Here is an 18,518-nt window from a genome sequence, read left to right as displayed (position 1 = left end):
ATTTCCCTAAACTTGCCCTTATCATGTACTTGAACCTCAAATACATTCTTAAGAAAGTTAATAGACAGCACCACAGGAATATTGTGTGAACTATGCTCACTTTTGCCTTGTAGGTTCTATTACCTTTCTTCCGTATGTAATTCTTGGCTTTTTTTTTCAGCTGCCCCTCCCCTTCCCCCCAAAACATCTGACTTATTCAAGTAAAGAAGTACTTATACCCTTTCCGGAATCATAGGCTAATGCTCACGCTATATTCTGGTATGACTCTTGGTTATGAGGTGGTGGATATATTTATTGGCCCAGAGAAGCAGAAATTCAACGTCCAGTAAGTAAATCCAGACGTTTTTCATCTTAGTTAACGACTCTCCACTCAACGATGTTTCAGCCGTGCAAGGTTCCCATCGGCATTACCGAAAAGTATTGCTGACTCCTTCTTCTACAGTAAGAAGCTGCTCTGTTCCCACTCTGCTTACTTCAAAGGGATGTTTCGGGGAGGATTCACGGAGGGCCAAGAAGACGCAGCCACGCTTCCCGAGGAAGACCCCATCATATTCCGCCTTTTTCCAGAGTGGCTATATAAGATCGTCTCTCCAAGATGGATCTCGAGATCAACACGGAGACGGCCGGGCCCTTTATGGACCACATCAAATTGTACCAATATGCCGTCAAGATGTGCCTACCTCAACTGCAAGACTTCACAATGTCGAACCTGATGAACAACCTGGAGTTTCACAATACGCAGCCGAGCTTTAGAGCGATCATGGTACCTTACGAGAGCACGCCTGTTGGATCACCGCACCGACAATTAATGGCCAGGACCCTTCTAGAACGCCTGGGAACTGGGACTGAAGAGTCTGCTTATTCGACAAGGCTTGCTACGAATGAGATTATGTGCAACGCGGATTTGGTATGCGATGTAATCCGGCTGATTGGAGAGAGGAATGCACACGGAAGCAGAGACCCAAGCTTCCTGGTGCGGTCTTGGGCAGCTAAGACGCATTTGGAGATACGGACTAGTTGTCAGAATAGAACACGCTGGTATTAGACTATACAAATTAGTAGCTAGGCTTGGGTCTAGCAAGGCAGAGCAATAATACAATGCTTTAATAGATTCCAATACTCATACCATAGAGAATTTATTAGCCGCTGGCGAAATTCGAAATGCAGTTCTACTTGCACAAGCTGTACTCCTCTAAACCTCATATCCGTGTCCACAAAGCTCTGGAACTTCCAAGTCTCGTGAGGCAGCTATCTATTATCCACTATAAGTATGTCGAGAAGCTCAAGTTCTATGTCCTATAAATGACGAGTCGGAATTCCAGCCAGCTACTCTCCAAAGCTTGCTAGTGGGATTAATCGAACAGGAAGGAAAATATATTGTTTAACCGAACCAAGCGTCATCAAGCATGGAAAACGCAAAGTATATCAATAGTACCCCAAAGTCTGTCTGTCAGCCTGTGCATATAATAAAAAGGAAATCTTTGCATGGTAGAACCTTAAAGCCGATTAGCACGAGACTGCTCCATGTTGCCGTAGCGCATCCAAGTATTCCAATAAGGGCATATTGCTGCTTAGCTGCTTAGCCAGAGGAGGTATCGGTATCAATAGGATACTTACTTGTATTATGAATATGGGTTCCCAACCCTTTCTGGAGAACCACACCTGCCTTATAGCCAATAGAAAACAAAGAGTCGCACTAGCTCGTCCTTCACATTTAGCATACATGTACAATTTCGCCAGGAACATTGTTTGCTGCAAGCAGGCAAGAGATCCGCAAGCCAATTTGAAAGTTCACGCGAAAAAGCACGGAAAGAACAGATTATAATTCGAAGGATTTCATGATTCATAGATCAGGTGGCCTTCCAGCGCTTGCCTCCACCCTTCCGCCAAAGCCATGTAGCTTCTACAGCATAGACCTTGCTTCCTTGATGACCTCCCTCGGCATTGGCAGCCTCTTCTAAAGTCTCGATAATCTTCCCTTCCTCCACGCACTTCCATAATCCTTTGGCTATCTCGCTATCCTCATACCCAAGCTCTCCTCTACCCAATCTGTATAGCAATCGACCCAAAGTCTGAAACGCAATACATCGCTGCGCAGGATAGGCAGATCTGGCAAGTCTTGCTAATTCTGGGACGGTATACCCTGCCGCTTCTGGGGCTTCGCCGTGATGATGTAGACCTTTTGTGCTAGGCATTGCTCTTGAGATTCGGGGTGGCAGTAGACCGCCCCTGAAATCAAAGCGGAGTGCAGATGCTGCGAGAGCTTCATGGGCTGGATAGTAAGGGGATTCTTGGTCTACTACAGAGCCATGTGTTGGTAATGGTGCCATCCATGCGAGTTTCGAAGGATCGGCTGGAAGGTTTGGGAAGTACTTGGTATGAAGGTTTTCAAGGAATGAGGGGTCGGAGGGGTCGAGATCGGGGGCAGATGGAGCGTTGGGGAAATGTACTGCTGGTTCCATATTGTGGATAGGTTCAGTTGGGGGATTCGAGGCCGGTTGAAGAGCTATGGGTTGTGTGGGTTCCTCCTCTTCAAACCTCACAGACTTTGGTGCTATAACTGGTTTACCAGTAGTCGTGGGGGCTGGAACAGCATCTTTGTCATCTTGTGGTACTGCCGGCTTTTCATTCTCGATGCTCGAGGAAGGTGCTTCGATCCCAGTATCGCCACGCCCGTCATCTAGATTTGCTCGCTTCAAAAGTCTTTGTATTAAAGAGGGATTCAGCCCGGCTAACAACTCTTGTCTCTCTTCATCTATTTCCTCAGACGACATCATCTCTAATTTCTTCTTGTTCTCCTCATCGATACGCCGGCGTTCAGTCTCATCGGCGCTGGGATCTAGAGCAACTCCGCCTGTCGCTGGTTGAGGCGATTGTGAAGTAGGCAGGCCGAATGCATTATCCGTATCTCCACTCGGCGACTTTGTAGATCCACCTCTCTGCTGTTTGAAGGCAGATATCCTCGTCCTCTTCTTATGCTCTGGAAATCCAGTAGGAGTACTCTTAAGTTTGGGGGCGGAAGGTGGGGCAGTTGAACGTTCTTTGATGTCGCCGATAAAGGCAGATGACAGGGAAGGAATGGCGTTTTGTGGAATTCTAGAGGCTAGCCCAGATTCATCCTCGTCGTCGGAGAAGTCAAGGGTAAACCGCTGGCCTTTTAAATCCATGGTTGATGTTGATGATAGATCGAGGGCGGATGATGTTGACAATTTGTTGCAGTCTTGCCTTGTCAGGAATTTAAGGTTTAGCGTGAGTTATTAGCGTGCCTCGGCTAAATGCAATGTCCTTGCTAGCGTTAACCAGCAGTAAGCAGCCTCAAAGCTCAAAGACATCCACTTTCTTTCCTAGTAATCGCATTAATTGACGTATATGACGAAGCAACATTCTTCCGCGTGAAGGGAATAGATGAGGTTGTCTGAATACTCATTGCGTGAGTACTTGACAAACTGCCTACCTTAGACTACTCGTCCAAAATAGACTCCGTATGTGAGACATAAAGATGTGATGTTCAATTCCCGACGGAACATGGTATTCGTATATTGCACGCCCATAATCATGTTGTCTCCCGAGTCTCATGCTCTTGAGTACATGTTAATTGCATGGAGTCTCTTATAAAAATGGGTTTAGCTGACTGAGCTAAGAGCTAGTCTAGTCAACAACTCCGAAGTATCAGTATCAGCTTGGCGCGTGCAGGGGTGAGGCATGGCATCATCTAAAAGAAGATTCGATATGCCCTTCCACCAGCTCTGATATGATTGGTCCAACCAGGCTTTTTGTAAAGACACTTTCATTACTGTACCCTTTTAGATAAGGGGGACCAGACCAGGTGGCCAGGAGTCCAGGACCGGCAGTCAGGTCTAAATCCCATGCGGTATGCGGTTCGGCTTTCTCACTCGCTCCATACTCGCTCCATACTCCCTCCATAGTCCCTCCATAGTCCCCTTCCTTCACCCCAAAAGTAAACTGCAGCCACACTCACTCACTCGTCTGAGTGCTCTCTCTCTCTCTCTCTCTCTCTCTCTCTCTCTCTCTCCCCTTCCCCTTGTTTCTTTCTTTCTCTGCTTCCCTCCTGGTGCTTGTCCCCCGCCCCACCGTATCGTATCGTATCGTACCTGCTGTTCCAGGTCCCCTCTCCTTCTTCCCATGCCTTACTGTACGGTCGTAGTCGTAGTGCCACTGGTTCCAGTGTGAATAATTAGATGTCGCTTGACAGATTGCAACGCTTAGCCCGTAATTATTGGCGCATTCATATGCTCAATTTGAAGCTGACTTGTAACCCAACCCTCTCGCAATCCTGCACTTTTACATCTTTACAACTTCACCACTTTTTACTTACATATCCACGTCTTCATCAATCTCTAATGCAATCCCATCCAACGCGACCCCAGACTTACTGCAAATAAATCCGACAATTCCCCTCTTCTCATCGCCCTGCTCAAGGCACCGTCACCACTGCATGCACTCGCAGCCAGGCCAGAATTCGCTATTTGCGTCGTCGTGTCGTTTTTGAAGGTATTCAGAAGTCGCAGCGATCGGGCGTTTGTCGTCACGTTTCGCCCAACAAGTCAGTCAGTCAGTCCCCATCGGAAAGCACTGCAGCACCTGCAGACTTTGAAACATTCCTCGGAGGCCCCCCAAACGCCCAATAATAAATCGGTGAACCTCGACCTTTCTTCACGAGCTTTTATCGAACATGCCTTCTTCTCCAGATGGCCATGGTGGTGTTGCTGTTCGACCTGTCTCGCCTGCCCAATTTAGTTCGGCCTCTGGCCTGTCATCCCCACCAGGCTCCAGTCCCGAACCTGGCTCGCCATCAGCACAATTTGCAAACGAATTGTCGACGCATCAAAATTCCAGCATCACGGTCAATCCTCCTGGTGGTGTTGATGGTCCTTCGGCAAGGAAACCCGAAGTTGTTGTGGCACAACCACCCGCTCGGAAAAAACCCGGTAGGAAGCCGAAAGTCTCGCTCCCTCTCCCTGCAGACAGTTCAGCGACAAATACAGACCAAACCGCCGCACCCAAGACCCGGAAACCCAGAAAACCAAGAGATCCCAATGCACCAGTTCGCAGGCGCAAAAATCAATCTACTGAACCTGTTCATGCACCTGAGATCAATGCGGCTCCCGGCCCGCCGCCGAGGCAGCCCCCACAACCGACCGTTGTGGGGCCCGTCCCTAGCAACAATGTAAATGTTCGCCCCGATCCTGTACCTTCCCAAAACGGCAAAAGTGAAGATATACAACGCCCTATCAATAGCTTCTTCACGTCGGGCCCACCTCCACCACGACAACAGCCATATCAGCACCAACAACCGCTGCCACAAACTATGCCGCAAACTCTGCGAAGCAGCAGTAGTGGCCAAAATTACGATCCCATTAGGTCGAATTACGATCATGTCCGAGAAACCGTTGTCACTCACCCTCCACCTCCGTATAATGCCCAAGGCTCGCCGAGTCAATCTCATTCTATGAACCGCGCAAGCGCTTCGCCCTCTATTTCCAGTCTGGTCGATCCTCCAAATCAATCATTGACTTCACCATCAATTGCAGCACAGTCCTTCTTCAATCAACAACAAAGACTGCACCATGAAGGTCATGCCTCTGTTCCTCCTTCTCCGACCGTAACTAGGCTGGCGCCTGGAGCGGCCATTGAATCATCACCCAAACCTCCTGCTCCTGCTAGCATGGCCCCAAGAAAGTCGGACTCAAATCAGGTTACATTGAGTTCTTCAGCCATGTCAAAGAAAAACTCTACAGGCGCAGGCAGTACCGCTACATCTTCAGCTGCTGCATCTCCTAAACCACCTAAAGCTAAAGAAGGCAAGGATGTCTACCCCACCCCCCCTCCTCTTCCAGGTTCTGGTTTGATGCAACTTGGAGGTATGGGCGGTGCTCCTGGAGATGGTACTGAATTCCGTGCTCCAACGGTCATTTTGAACATCCCCATGAATGGCGAGGTCAACAAGATTATCAACTTCACGCGTATGGCAGAGGACAGATACGGATGGGATGCTCTTCACCCACGTCTTGCTGCTCAAAGGGACCGACTTGCACGCGTAGCTGCGGCAGGTGCAGCATTAGAGCGAAATGGTTCTGGAAGAGATAGTGGTGATGATATGTCACTTGACTCAGACGCCGAGGGCAGTAATGTCGAAATGGGTGGCATGAGTGATGGGCGAACAGGTACTGACGGAGGAGCCAAGAAGATACCCCGCAAGAGAAAGATGAAAGAGGATGATTATGACAAGGATGATGGATTTGTTGACGACACCGAGTTGCTTTGGGAGGAACAGGCTGCTGCTGCTACTGATGGTTTCTTCGTTTACTCTGGTCCTCTGGTTCCAGAGGGTGATAAAGCCCCAGTTGAATTGAGGTATGTTTCAATCCCTTTATTTAAAAGTCCTGTTTACTAACATCTCTAGCAGACCTGATGGCCTACCAAAGCGGGGGAGAGGTAGTCGTGGCGGCCGTGGTGGAGCGCGTGGTGTGGGCTCCCGAGGAGGTGCTGCCGCTGCCGCCGCCCACGCGATCCAAGCTTCTGCCAACATCAATCCCAGAACTGGTCTACCATTATCAGGCCCTGGTTCTCGAGGTGGATCTACAACTCGCAAACCCCGCATTACCAAAGCAGACCGAGAGCGTATGCTACAAGAGAAACTTGAGAGAGAAAAGATGGGTACTATGGCAACGATGCCCGCTGGGTATGGTGGAATGGCTCTTGCGAGTGCTGCAAATATGGGAGGCACTCCCATGGTTTTCAACTCTTGAGATTGGAGCTATTGGACGGATATACAACTTGTGAAAGTACTTTCTTCCTTTGTGTGCAAGGTTGGCGTTCAGCAGAGGCATATGGAGGTAGTTGATTCTACTTACCTACCTCGGTGTACACTATTTGATGTTTCGTTGCTGCATACAATGCGAGGTATCGCAGCGTCTAGAGAATAGCAGACAAGGAACAAATATGAGAATTACAAAACTACTATTACTAGATTTGAAAGCAGTACCTACTGAATTTTGCTCTCCCAATGCTTCATCCTAGACTCTCCCAAGATCTATTTAATGTAAGATAGCCCCATTAAGCTTAAATTCTATAAACAGTATATTTTTCAGATTTGGTTCACCAATGGTTGCGATGTCCCGATACCGGTAAATCCATGGTTAAAGCAGCGCTAAGTTCGTCACTCGTCACTGTACAAAAGCTTCACAGAAACATTATCTCATCCCACCACTTAAACTCACATCTATACATTCTCGCAATGGCGGCCGCACAGCAGGCCAGCGTGCCCGAAAAGGTAAAAGAAAGGCCCAGTGCTTTACGTTCAATCATTGCTGGGTCTACAGCTGGAGCTGTTGAAATAGGTATTTTCTCACTATTTCAAGTTAGACAATGCTGGAGCTTTGCTAATTGCTTCTTATAGCCATCACCTACCCCGCGGAATGTATGTATATCATTTATACCTAAGATTAGACTTCTGCTATGCGAAGCTGCCTAGTAATCAAGGAATTGGAGCGCAATAGACTGACGATCCGCCACCACAGTTGCGAAGACAAGGACACAATTGAACCGCAGATTAGCAGACTCTGCAAAGCTGCCATGGCCACCGTTTGGCAGTGCGTGGTATGCAGGATGCACGACTCTGATTATTGGGAATTCATTGAAAGCTGGAATTCGTACGTTCCCCTCCGCCGTGAACGCAAGTATACAGGGTGCTAATAGCCGTGGTGTGAACAGGATTCGTAGCCTTCGACCAATACAAAGCTTTGTTACAAGATGCAGACGGCAAAATCTCTGGTCCCAGGACGGTCATTGCAGGTTTTGGAGCAGGAGTCACGGAGTCATTGCTTGCGGTTACGCCATTTGAAAGTATCAAGACTACATTGTAACCACCCCCTCTTCCCCAGGAAATTACAATGCTGATACTATATAGAATCGACGATAGAAAGTCGCCCAATCCCCGCATGCGCGGTTTCCTTCACGCCGTCCCTATCATCGCCCGCGAGCGCGGCCTCAGAGGATTCTTCCAAGGTTTCGTACCTACAACCGCTCGACAAGCAGCTAACAGCGCAACTCGTTTCGGCTCCTACACTTTCCTACGCCAATTGGCGCAATCATACACTGCCCCAGGAGAAAAGTTAGGCGCTATGGCTACCTTTGGGATTGGTGGTGTTGCGGGGTTGATTACGGTGTATGTGACGCAGCCGCTTGATACCGTTAAGACAAGGATGCAAAGTATCGAGGCCAAGAAGTTGTATAAGAATAGCTTTGCCTGCGCAGCTCAAATTGCGAAGAATGAGGGGATGTTGACGTTTTGGAGTGGTGCGTTGCCTAGGTTGGTGAGACTGGTGTTGAGTGGCGGGATTGTGTTTACAATGTATGAGAAGAGTATTGATTTGATGGATAAGTTGGATCCGGAGAAGAAATATATTTGAGGCCGCTGGGATGTGAAATACAGTTGTATAGTAGGCCTCATTTGGGCTGTAATAGCAGGGCGTTCCGGAGTTAACAGGTAGAGAAAGAGCTGAACAGAAAGTCTTGACTTCTCATTCTATATTTTGATTCCTAATTCCAATTTAAACGCCACTTGCCAGTATGTACAATATTGATACAAATTGATCTGTAGGTTATTCCATTGCTCTTGTTTTGTTCATTTGAATCGTAAAAAGCCCTTCCATCTGTTTGTCATATTTCCCCACCACGTCCTGTTCGGCACGGCATCCAACTCATGAATCAGGTCGGTATAATGTGTTGGATTACTCTGCGGCTTCATCAAGTCTCCAGTGATTCGATACTATTCAAACAAAAAAGCATTAGTCAATGACATGTTCATTACGGTCTTGCAGAAGAAAAAGCCATACTTTTTGAACATATCGATTTCCCAGCAACGAATACAAAGCATTGACTTGCTCCAACTCGGCCTTCTCATCCGCAGGCTTTTGTCCCTCCACAGGGAAGAAGCGCTTGTCTACGCGCCGCCGTATAACATCTTGGAACTGGCAGTCGGGTCGAAGAGCATCCTTTGGCCAGTGGGAGAGGGCTCGGATGTAGTGTTTGTATGCTACCTGGTTTTCAATGACTATTAGTAAAAGGGCATGGACGTCTATGCATACAAGCGACTTACGGACGAAGACATCACGAATTAATTGTTTCAAAGAGGAAGCTTCTTTTACGTTTTCTGGCAAAGAAAGTGTTGACGTGCATTATGATCACAGTATGAGTACAGGGGTCTACTAGATGAATCAATGCACCGCGCCCGCCTCAAACTCCGCGCGCTAAGACGTACGACACTGCGGCGACCTCCTGACTGACAAACTACCTACACCTTCACCACCACCACTTTCCTTTCACTTCTACACGTCCTACTTCTTCTTCTGTCCCTCTTCTTGATACCCAGACTCTTTCCGAGTCATCTCTGCCATAATCTGCTTTTCTTTGTCTTTTCTCACACTCCACGATGAGTTCACAACGATATGAAAGGGTATGTATCGCTCAGCCAAGCCTCGCCACGCAATCGTCTCAGGCCGGCCTCCCACGAAGATGACAATAATGCTAACAGATGGTCTACAGGTATCTGCAAATGATGAAGATACTCTCCATAGCCCCATAGTACCGACCTCGCCTCCCCCATCCTTCCGATCGCGAGCCTCTTCTCCCACTTCACGACACCTGGCAAGCGAATCCCACCCGACCGCTGTTGACCAAAACCTCGCCGATACTTTCGATGCGGATGGATCGGATAGCGAGGAGGAGAATGATGGGGACGATAGACAGCGATTAATGCGCGGGCAGCCTACTGCTACTGCGGGACAAACCACTCTAGTATCGACATCTGCGGCTGAAACACGGCCGCCCGTCATAGAACGGAGGGCGACGATCTTACCAGTCTTTGCCCCAACACCTACAACTGGGAGAGTATACGGTGGTGGATCGGGGTCTGATGGGGTATTCGCGAATCTGAGCGCTAAGCCAGATGCTGGGAGTGAGAAGGAGGAACATCCACCCGTAAGCTCCATACATGTATTTATGAAAGAATCATGCTAACTTAAATCAGACATACGAACAAGCAGCCGCAGACGCCGCACCTCCATACTGGGAAACGACCATCCTCGCTCCAGGCCTCGGCGGACCTGATGAAGTCTACGTCGAAGGCCTCCCCGTTGGCTCTGTCTTCTCGTTCATCTGGAACGGCATGATTTCCATGTCCTTCCAATTCGTCGGCTTTCTCCTCACCTACCTCCTACACACCACACACGCAGCCAAAAACGGTTCACGTGCCGGTCTAGGCATCACTCTTGTGCAGTACGGGTTCTGGATGAAAGGCACAGGTAGCGGGTCTGCTCCGCCTGCGAATGGTGCGGATCCCAATTATTCGCAGCCGCCAGATCCAAATAGCCACGACTTTGATCCCAACCAGGTGCAAGCTGGTGCTGGGGGAATGGACAACACGGCGTCGTCTGGAGGCATTGGCGCTATTGCTAGTAGCGAATGGATGGCGTATATCCTGATGATAGTCGGATGGTTCATCCTGATCAGAGCCGTGAGCGATTTCTTAAAGGCGAGGAGGCACGAGCAGTTGGTGTTGCAGAGTCCAGATCGGGGCCTGAATATACCTATAATTGCCACTGGAGAGGAAGCCGAGACCGTCGTCTGATGCGGTTGTCGGATATGTTGGAGTTTTGGCATGGAGCAGCGCGTTCTTTTAGCAAGTAGGCAGACATCGAATTACTATTTAGTACTCAGGCTTGGCTGGTTCAATGTTGACCGTTTGGGATGTTCGAGTTGGGATTATGGAATTCTAAGTCATGGTCCTGGATATCTTTACAACATATATAACTATCTACTACCTGCTTTCCTTAACTTTGAAGTGAGAATACTGTACAGTTGTTGCATCCTGTGCATATGATTCCTAAACTCTAGGATATCAGTAGCTAGTAGCTTCTCGGTCCCTTTTCAGCTTCTCAATTCGTTCCATATCCTCTATAGTACCATCCATAGCTAGAACCCCTTCAATCCCCTCCTCTCCTCTCCTCTCAGCCCCATAATCTACAGGTCATCTAACCCCCCAACTCAGATCACCAACCAGCGTACTGTAGTAACACACACCATTCTTGTCGTCTTGTACGCTATTCTCTCTATTTCCCAATACATGATAGCTGGATTCTGGACTCTGAGTCTTATTATTCATTCCCTTGTCTTCTGCAACATGTTTAATAGTAAGGTATAACCATTGATTGGAATGAGAGGAATTTTTTGGTGTTGGTGTTTTGATAGCTGCTGCCTAGCTAGATCGCGAATGCGTGGCACTGTACTGGGGTGGATGTTGCGTTGCTGTGGTACGTGTGTAGGTAGACATTGCGTTGAATTTCTGGGTGTGTTAGGGGGTAATTTGAGATATATGCGATTGCGGACTCTGTGTTAGAAGGAGGGGGGAGACGAAAGTAGTGGGGGAAGCTAGGGAAGGAATGGTGATGCATAGGTATGTTCAGTTGGTTATGAGTTTGACTGAATGAGGGTAGAGTGAGTGCGTTCCGATGGTTCTTGATGATTTCTTGGCATTGGTGTGTAGCGCTGGATATACAGAAACAGGTAAGAGTATTGAATAGCTTTCCAATAGTTGCTCAAGACAGCCTCCAAAGTTCATTCCTTTCCTGCTATCTCTTCTGATTAAGCAAGGGTTAAGATTTGGAAGACTATGATATCAATACCTCGATGATCGAACCCAGCATTGTCGTTGTCAAAAGTCTAAGTAAACCTGCAGGCCGATTGACGGCCTAGGAGTTCCAGGATATGGCTGATGACAGGAGCGCTTCCTACTTGTTGCGAACTCGCGGGAGGAGAATGAAGGCACTCTTATGTTATCGTTGCCAGTCTTCACGCTGCTTGTAGCAGCAGTATCTGGAGCTTGAACTGACAAGCCCTGATTCCGCATTCGACCTTGCCATCTGGAAGCAGACGGACTGGGAGAAGAAAGCCACGTGAGGAAGACAATATGGCAAGAATTGCACTGTTAACAGGCTTCATCCACGCTCATGGTTTCGCCAGAAAGGAACTCGCACTTGATAATCGTAGTGGTATTCGTAAAGTTGGCCGTTCATGGCAAAGGCTCAGTGCGCAACCCACTCGTTAGCATTGATTGTAGACATCGGCCTGTTATAGGCATGACGCTTTCATTCTTGTTGTCAAACCATGTGGCGAAGGTAGATTTGTTAGTAGAGCCTGGGGTCACAGGTACCACAAGACTCAGAACACCAGCACTCACTGCCAAGTCCTTGGATATCAATTTGATGGAGCGTGGAAGTCTGTGTCAAAAAAAAAAAAAAAAGGCTGACTGTGAAGCTAGAAGAGCTGATGGTAGATGTGGCAGCAGAATCGAGAAACTGTGCGGTTTAATGGGCAAACCCGCACTCGGAATCGCCGTAGAAGAACAAAGGTGAAGTAGCACATGCGATAGAAATCGAAGTGGCAATAAAAGTCACAACGCCGCTGTGGGTTGGCCCACTTGCAAGCTGAGACGTAGCCGTCCGCACTGGTACAGTATCGGAAGCTGCTGTGGTTTATGTTGAGCAGTTCGTTATCGTGACACTGCTTGATGTGATGATCGCGCAGAATGAAGATACAATGGAGAAGGCGGGAGGAGAAAGGCAAGAGAACAAGGCATAGAGGTAAGTATAAGTTTTTCATGAGCCACCCGAGTCTATAGAATTCATAATACCAGCTTGTGGGACCTCCTTGCTTCCTGAGCAGAATGCATGTCCCAGCAGTGAAGAGACTAGCAAGTTGCCATAATTTCAAGCTCTTGAGAGCATTTATACCGAAAAAAATAAAGTAATTCAAGACACTTGCTACCTATATATCCCATGTTTCGTCGCCTTTTTAGACACACCCACGGGTCCTAAGTCAGTTATATATTTCCCGAATTCAGCCGCCATGAAAGTCTAGAAAGCAGCAAAAATTACTCGATGTGCATCTGGAACACCAAGAATCATATAAATCAGGCTTAAAGTCACCCAGCCGCTCTGATTTCAGGTGACCCGTGCCCGCTAAGTGCTCCATTGCTACAGTTTTGTTGTTACACGGTACCATCGCCTTCATGCATCTGATGATAGTCCTAGAACTCCGCGATAGTGACATGAGGAATACAGATATCAAATTATTGTTAACCCTTCAGGCACCAAAGAGTAGGCTTCGTATGGAGCTGTACCTGCGTGCTTAATTCACATGGCATGAAGATATCCAACCAGCAGCTAAATGTATGCAGCAAACGAGTGGCCTTGAAATACAGCGCTGAAAGAGAAAATGGTGTTGGATGTGAGGGGCCGACCAACTATGGTCAAGGCGCTGCCTAATATACTTGTTGTGCAGAGTAGGATCGATACTTGAAGCAATGTATGACGGATGTACCTTCAAAGTTCGGCTTTCAACAGCTAGACAAGACTCACTTTATATACGTGTTTTAAAGAGGTTGAGAGTGAACTTTGTATCTGAATATATCGCTTTTGATGTTTAGAGAAGGACGTTCGAGGGAGAGTTCCATTTCAAGAAGTGGGGGTTGACTAGCGCGCCAAGCTGAACCTCTCATCCCCCGCAATTCCACCCTGATGGTCCTTTTGTCCTCATAGTAGCCTTCTAATTGTCATGTAAAATATGGAACTTCGAAGATCATTGTAAATTCCGTCATCTCAACCCATAGTTACCCAGTTCGACGAGAACAAAAGACAAATTGCCGTTCCTAACACCCCTCTTCCGCTTCCTCGGAGCAAGCACAATGGCCTGGCGCTGCTCGGGAAAGACGAATGTGGAGTTGATTGATAACTTGTTTAAGAATGGGTTGATTACGAGTGCGAGGATTAGGGATGCTATGATGAAGGTAGTGCACCCTTTCTCCTGCGTGTTGCTTTATGATTTGAAACTGGATAGAGGGAGAAAGAGAAAGTCTGACAGCAATGCCAGGTTGACCGAGCACACTACTGCCCCTCCCCTTCTTACGCATACGAAGACTCCCCCCAATCCATCGGCCACGCAGCTACCATCTCCGCGCCGCATATGCACGCCTCAGCATGCGAATCTCTCTTACCGTTTCTCAAACCTGGCTCAAGAGTGTTGGATATTGGCTCCGGCTCTGGATATCTCACAGCTGTACTTGCTGAGTTGGTACGAGATGGTGGGAAGGGAGGAAGAGTTGTGGGACTGGAGCATATCAAGGCTTTGAAGGAGTTGGGGGAAGGCAATATGGAGAAGAGTGAGAGGGGGATGGAGATGATGAGTACTGGGTTGGTGGAGTTTGTTGTTGGGGATGGCAGGAAAGGGCTGAAGGACGAGGAAGGTTGGGATGCTATTCATGTAGGTGCAGCAGCGGTGGAGTTGCACGAGGAGTTGATTGAACAGCTGAGGAGTCCTGGACGGTAAGTCAGGGTCTGGTATTGGCAGTAACGAGAGCTGACTGCGAGGGGTAGGATATTCATTCCTGTCGAGGATTCAGATGGTTATGGTGACCAGCACATTTGGACTGTTGATAAGGATGCAAAGGGGGCGGTTACGAAGAAGAAGCTTTATGGGGTGAGATACGTGCCGTTGACAGATGCACCATTGACTTGAGTGTGGGCACAAATTCGTCTGAGACTGTGTCTGCAGTGAACATGAGGCATATGGTGTATATCGCTGGTGATAGTAAGGGAAGTACACACGGCTCAGTCTAGCACGGATTGGGAAGCTATTCGGACATGGGATTTATACTGCATGGTAATTCGATGTCGACTTGCAATTCTGCATCTCTACATCGACAGCGGCACATGCGATGACATGTTTCAAGGGTACAGGAGTTAGTAAATGCCGGTATTTCGGAAGTCACAATCGGAAAGCGAGCGCCTCTTCGATAGACTGCCACAGGTGCGTGCTACAAGACAAGCAAATGACCAGAAACAATTGCCGGTGCGTAAGGGTCTTAAGACAGACCACAACCAATGGGGCGAAAGAGGAATAGGGTTTTATAAATCCCACTTTTTCGGTAATGGGAATTTGGATACTTCACGTAGTACTCGATGCAAGTATTCTCGTCTCAGATGTGCGCTAGTGGCTGACGCCCTGGAAATCGTCTCCTCTTCCTCGGGAGGTCTATGGAGGGGAGAGGGGAGGTCTATGGAGGTCAAAGCTTCTGAAGACGAATACGAAAGCATAGCATAGCATAGCATAGCATAGCATAGCATAGCATAGCATAGCATAGCAGTAGGCAGGTATTAGGTAGGTACCTAGGTACCTGAAGGACATTGAGATAATATTAGTGTAGCTAGGTATATTTGAAAATAGAAGTACATAAAAGTACATGAGAGTCCTCCGTACAAGCGGAGGCTATATCTCCACTGCTTCTCCAGTCAGGGTTCTACGTACGTACTGTACAGGATGGCGTGTCGGTTATCTCACAGATCGACGCTAGAATCTCGGTTGCAGCAGGGGTCCGACCATCGTGATCACAAAGCCTGTTGAGGCCTGTTGAGGCTAGACCGTCGTCGGCTTTGTCATCCAGTAGTTTGCCACCCTTCCACCCCGCCCATCGCCTTTTGCCCTCCCACCGTCATGCGACCATGGCATTCTTGGAATCCGCATGCAGGCTGGTGAAAGAGAACGTGCCGCTTTAATTTGGAATTACGGAGGTATTAAGGTTTGCGTAAGGTAGGCCAGACCCTTTGCTTGAGAGCCTGAGCTTGAGCTGGAGCTGAGCTTGTCTATCTATTAAGAGACGTGCTCTCCGCTACCCTTTGGTCTTTGTTTCTCTTCCCAATTAATTGTTTGTCCCTACTCACCTGCTTACCCTCTACTCAGAGTACGATACTATTAATTTGCAATTCTTCTTGCAATTCCTCTAGACCAATGCCATCATCCATTGTCTCTTCTTGCCGTTCCCTTTTTCTTCTCGTCCGATCATTCAGACTCGCTTGTTGACTTCGATCCGCGAGTGTTTGAAGAGTTGCCGACCATCGCGGCAAACCACCAAACAAACCAAGCCCCTTTATACCTCCACCTCCTCCTCCGCGCCGCTCATTCCTTTCATAACACGAAACGCGGCAAGTGCGAACTCGCCATTGTTCTTGTTATCTCTCGTCTCCCTTCTTGTAAGATTCCAGACCACCCCACCGACCAAGCAGTCCTTCTCGAATCGCGCGACTAGAGCTATTTCCCCCCACAATCAACGTCATTAGCCTACTAAACAACCAAAATACTGGACCCTAAATCGGTCTCGAATCACCCCGCATTATTTATCATCGGACCTTTTTAAGTCCCCTCCGCACTATATAGGGACCCCTTCCCACAGGACCCTCTTCCATAGTATGCCTCCAACGAGGACAATGCCACCCGCCAAAGCTATCAAGGTATGTCACTCTGCTTATAATCAATCATCAACTCTAACATCTCTAGACCGAGAGAACCCACGAAGAGAATCAGGAGCGAGCGTATATCGCTGCATCACGAAGGAGCGACAGAAGTCTAGAGGCCCGTGTGGAATCTGCGAGAAGAGCTTCAGAAATACACAAGAGGCGAACGGGTCGCTCACTGCGTGTCACCGAGCAAGATGTCATCAATGAGGAGATGTACGAAGAGGAGGATGACGACCTTCCTTCCCAGTACAGACGGCTCACGGCCCATCTTCACACAGGATCTGTCGACTTCAATAAGCGCTTGTCCGCGTACTTGACGAGTAACGTTGCCATGAGGAGTGCAGTGGAGCAAGCTGTCAACAATTCCTATGATCAGCAGTACGGTCGTGGGCAGCAATTCGGCCAAAGTCCAATGTTCCCTTCACCAATGCTCGCCCACCAAGCGCAGCAGTTGAGGCAGCAACAACAACAGACCTCTACCTCCCACCGACAATCCCCATACCCTTCAGCTAGGCCACAGCAAGATAGTCGATCCAGTCACCAGCGGTCAGCTTCGATAGCCATTCCGCAGGATATATCTAGAAACTTCTCTCACAACATTACGGGTCAATCAAACGGTGATCGGCGCTTGTCTCTGCCTGCTGTAACGGCAAAATCGGATTCGCCATCCGAACCACCAACTCCAACTCTCGCTTCAAGCTCCAGGTCAAGGCCTTCATTTCCACCAGGTTCCTTTTCTTCGCAGCAAACCGCACAGCAGAAATCAATTTCCTCGTCCACGTACGACAACAACAGCAATAACAACGTGGGCTCTTTCACTAGTGGTCAGAATTATGGGCCTTTCAGCAGTACACTTCCAGCCGAACAACAAATAATGCTTGGATCTACAATGAACGATCCTTATATGCATATGCTGATGAATGGGAGTGATAACCAGTCTGACAACAGTTGGAATTTTGATGCTGAATTGCAAAGCACATCAGACACAGTAAAGCAGCCGCAGACATTTCCGAGCTTCGATGGTTTACACTCCACACTCGCGCCATCCGCTTTCAATCAAACTGATGTCAATCAGAGTTTCTTTGACGATGCCCTCAAAATTGGCAACGGCAACGAAACTCTCACTGGTACCCCAGGAATCAACGGTGAGAGCTGGGGAAGCTTCATCGACACCGACCAGTGGGACATCCCCACTGCATCACAGCAGTCACAGACTTCCACATAGTAAAACTGCTCCAGCTTGTACATGACCAGACATTCCCACTTCTGGCTTTATAAGGTTGGTATTCAATGATACCAATAACATCAGGGCACGGCGCTGCGCGTACTAGACTTACCAGGGAAAGGCTAGACGCGACCAGATATTGCATTTTATGTTGCACACTCTCCACACCAATTATTGACTCACTCACTTGATACCGTCCAGTTTGTAGTCACGCTTCAGTATTTTTTAAGAGGCGAAACTTGAGTACGCATTTGTTTTTGAAGCCACTTTAGCAGGCTTTGGACTTTTTTCTGATACGGGTGGGTGAGAATGAAGATGAGGGAGACATGAGTGGATTGCAAAGGATATGATGATTGGTTTGAGAGTATATAGGGGAGGTGGATGTGTAGCTACTAAAAGCTACGATGAAAAGCTACGATGAATATCATGAAATAGTGTGTCAACAAGTACATTACCAAATAATCACTTTCGTTTTGTGACCTCATATTCCCCCCAACATTGGCCGGAGCAGGAGAATGATAATAGGACCTTCCCTTCCGTTAGCAGCTTCAAAAATGTTTACTCAATCTATTGCCACTGCCATTACCATTACCATTACCATTACCATTACCTAGTGGCCGCTTTTATCATTGGACCCGAGCGAAAAGGCCGCAATGACCCACCACCATGATATCAGCATACAATACAAGCTAGAAACTAGGTAGGTAGAGGCTACTCGTAGAATGCAACGGGCGGGTTCTTAAATCGTCATCCCAAACTAGAGATCCGGTAAATAGGAACCCGGCCGGCCCTTTACCCGAATAAGCAAGTGCTGGGTAGGTAGGTGGTTTGCTAGAGGACACTAAGGTAGGTCGGTAGGTAAAGATAATAGCTAGGTCTCGTCCAGTGACGTGGGGGGTTTTTTGGGTAGTGGTGGAGGTGGA

The 18,518-nt window shown here is 48.1% G+C and overlaps 7 protein-coding genes across 7 annotated transcripts; 5 read left to right on the top strand and 2 right to left on the bottom strand.

The window, feature by feature from the left end:
• Positions 1–1,850: 1,850 nt before the first annotated feature.
• RBA50 (RNA polymerase II-associated protein) lies at positions 1,851–3,167 on the bottom strand (the record flags this gene model as incomplete). Its single annotated transcript, XM_031148529.1, has 1 exon — positions 1,851–3,167. One exon carries the CDS (start codon positions 3,165–3,167, stop codon positions 1,851–1,853), a length of 1,317 nt encoding a protein of 438 aa, XP_031005221.1.
• Positions 3,168–4,693: 1,526 nt separating this feature from the next.
• On the top strand, positions 4,694–6,770 carry hpc2 (Histone promoter control protein; the record flags this gene model as incomplete). The annotated part of the gene is made up of 2 exons (XM_031148528.1): positions 4,694–6,375; positions 6,425–6,770. The coding sequence occupies 2 exons, from the start codon at positions 4,694–4,696 to the stop codon at positions 6,768–6,770; spliced, it is 2,028 nt and encodes a 675-aa protein (XP_031005256.1).
• A 488-nt stretch (positions 6,771–7,258) lies between these two features.
• Positions 7,259–8,432, top strand: LHYA1_G003558 (putative mitochondrial carrier protein; the record flags this gene model as incomplete). The annotated part of the gene is made up of 4 exons (XM_031148527.1): positions 7,259–7,361; positions 7,542–7,673; positions 7,735–7,882; positions 7,931–8,432. 4 exons carry the CDS (start codon positions 7,259–7,261, stop codon positions 8,430–8,432), a joined length of 885 nt encoding a protein of 294 aa, XP_031005257.1.
• Positions 8,433–8,647: 215 nt separating this feature from the next.
• LHYA1_G003557 (uncharacterized protein) lies at positions 8,648–9,074 on the bottom strand (the record flags this gene model as incomplete). The annotated part of the gene is made up of 2 exons (XM_031148526.1): positions 8,648–8,791; positions 8,859–9,074. Coding segments are annotated over 2 exons (360 nt in total), but the record flags the coding sequence as incomplete, so codon positions are not given.
• A 380-nt stretch (positions 9,075–9,454) lies between these two features.
• Positions 9,455–10,651, top strand: BSD2 (Metal homeostatis protein; the record flags this gene model as incomplete). The annotated part of the gene is made up of 3 exons (XM_031148525.1): positions 9,455–9,478; positions 9,568–10,002; positions 10,052–10,651. 3 exons carry the CDS (start codon positions 9,455–9,457, stop codon positions 10,649–10,651), a joined length of 1,059 nt encoding a protein of 352 aa, XP_031005215.1.
• Positions 10,652–13,765: 3,114 nt separating this feature from the next.
• pcm2 (putative protein-L-isoaspartate O-methyltransferase) lies at positions 13,766–14,595 on the top strand (the record flags this gene model as incomplete). Its single annotated transcript, XM_031148524.1, has 3 exons — positions 13,766–13,867; positions 13,951–14,402; positions 14,454–14,595. The coding sequence occupies 3 exons, from the start codon at positions 13,766–13,768 to the stop codon at positions 14,593–14,595; spliced, it is 696 nt and encodes a 231-aa protein (XP_031005252.1).
• A 1,745-nt stretch (positions 14,596–16,340) lies between these two features.
• LHYA1_G003554 (uncharacterized protein) lies at positions 16,341–17,595 on the top strand (the record flags this gene model as incomplete). The annotated part of the gene is made up of 2 exons (XM_031148523.1): positions 16,341–16,364; positions 16,411–17,595. The coding sequence occupies 2 exons, from the start codon at positions 16,341–16,343 to the stop codon at positions 17,593–17,595; spliced, it is 1,209 nt and encodes a 402-aa protein (XP_031005216.1).
• Positions 17,596–18,518: the final 923 nt, after the last annotated feature.

The sequence above is a fragment of the Lachnellula hyalina genome (assembly GCF_007821495.1).
Source record: "Lachnellula hyalina strain CBS 185.66 chromosome Unknown contig00069, whole genome shotgun sequence".
NCBI lineage: Eukaryota > Fungi > Ascomycota > Leotiomycetes > Helotiales > Lachnaceae > Lachnellula > Lachnellula hyalina.
This window is presented reverse-complemented; position numbering and strand designations above follow the sequence as displayed.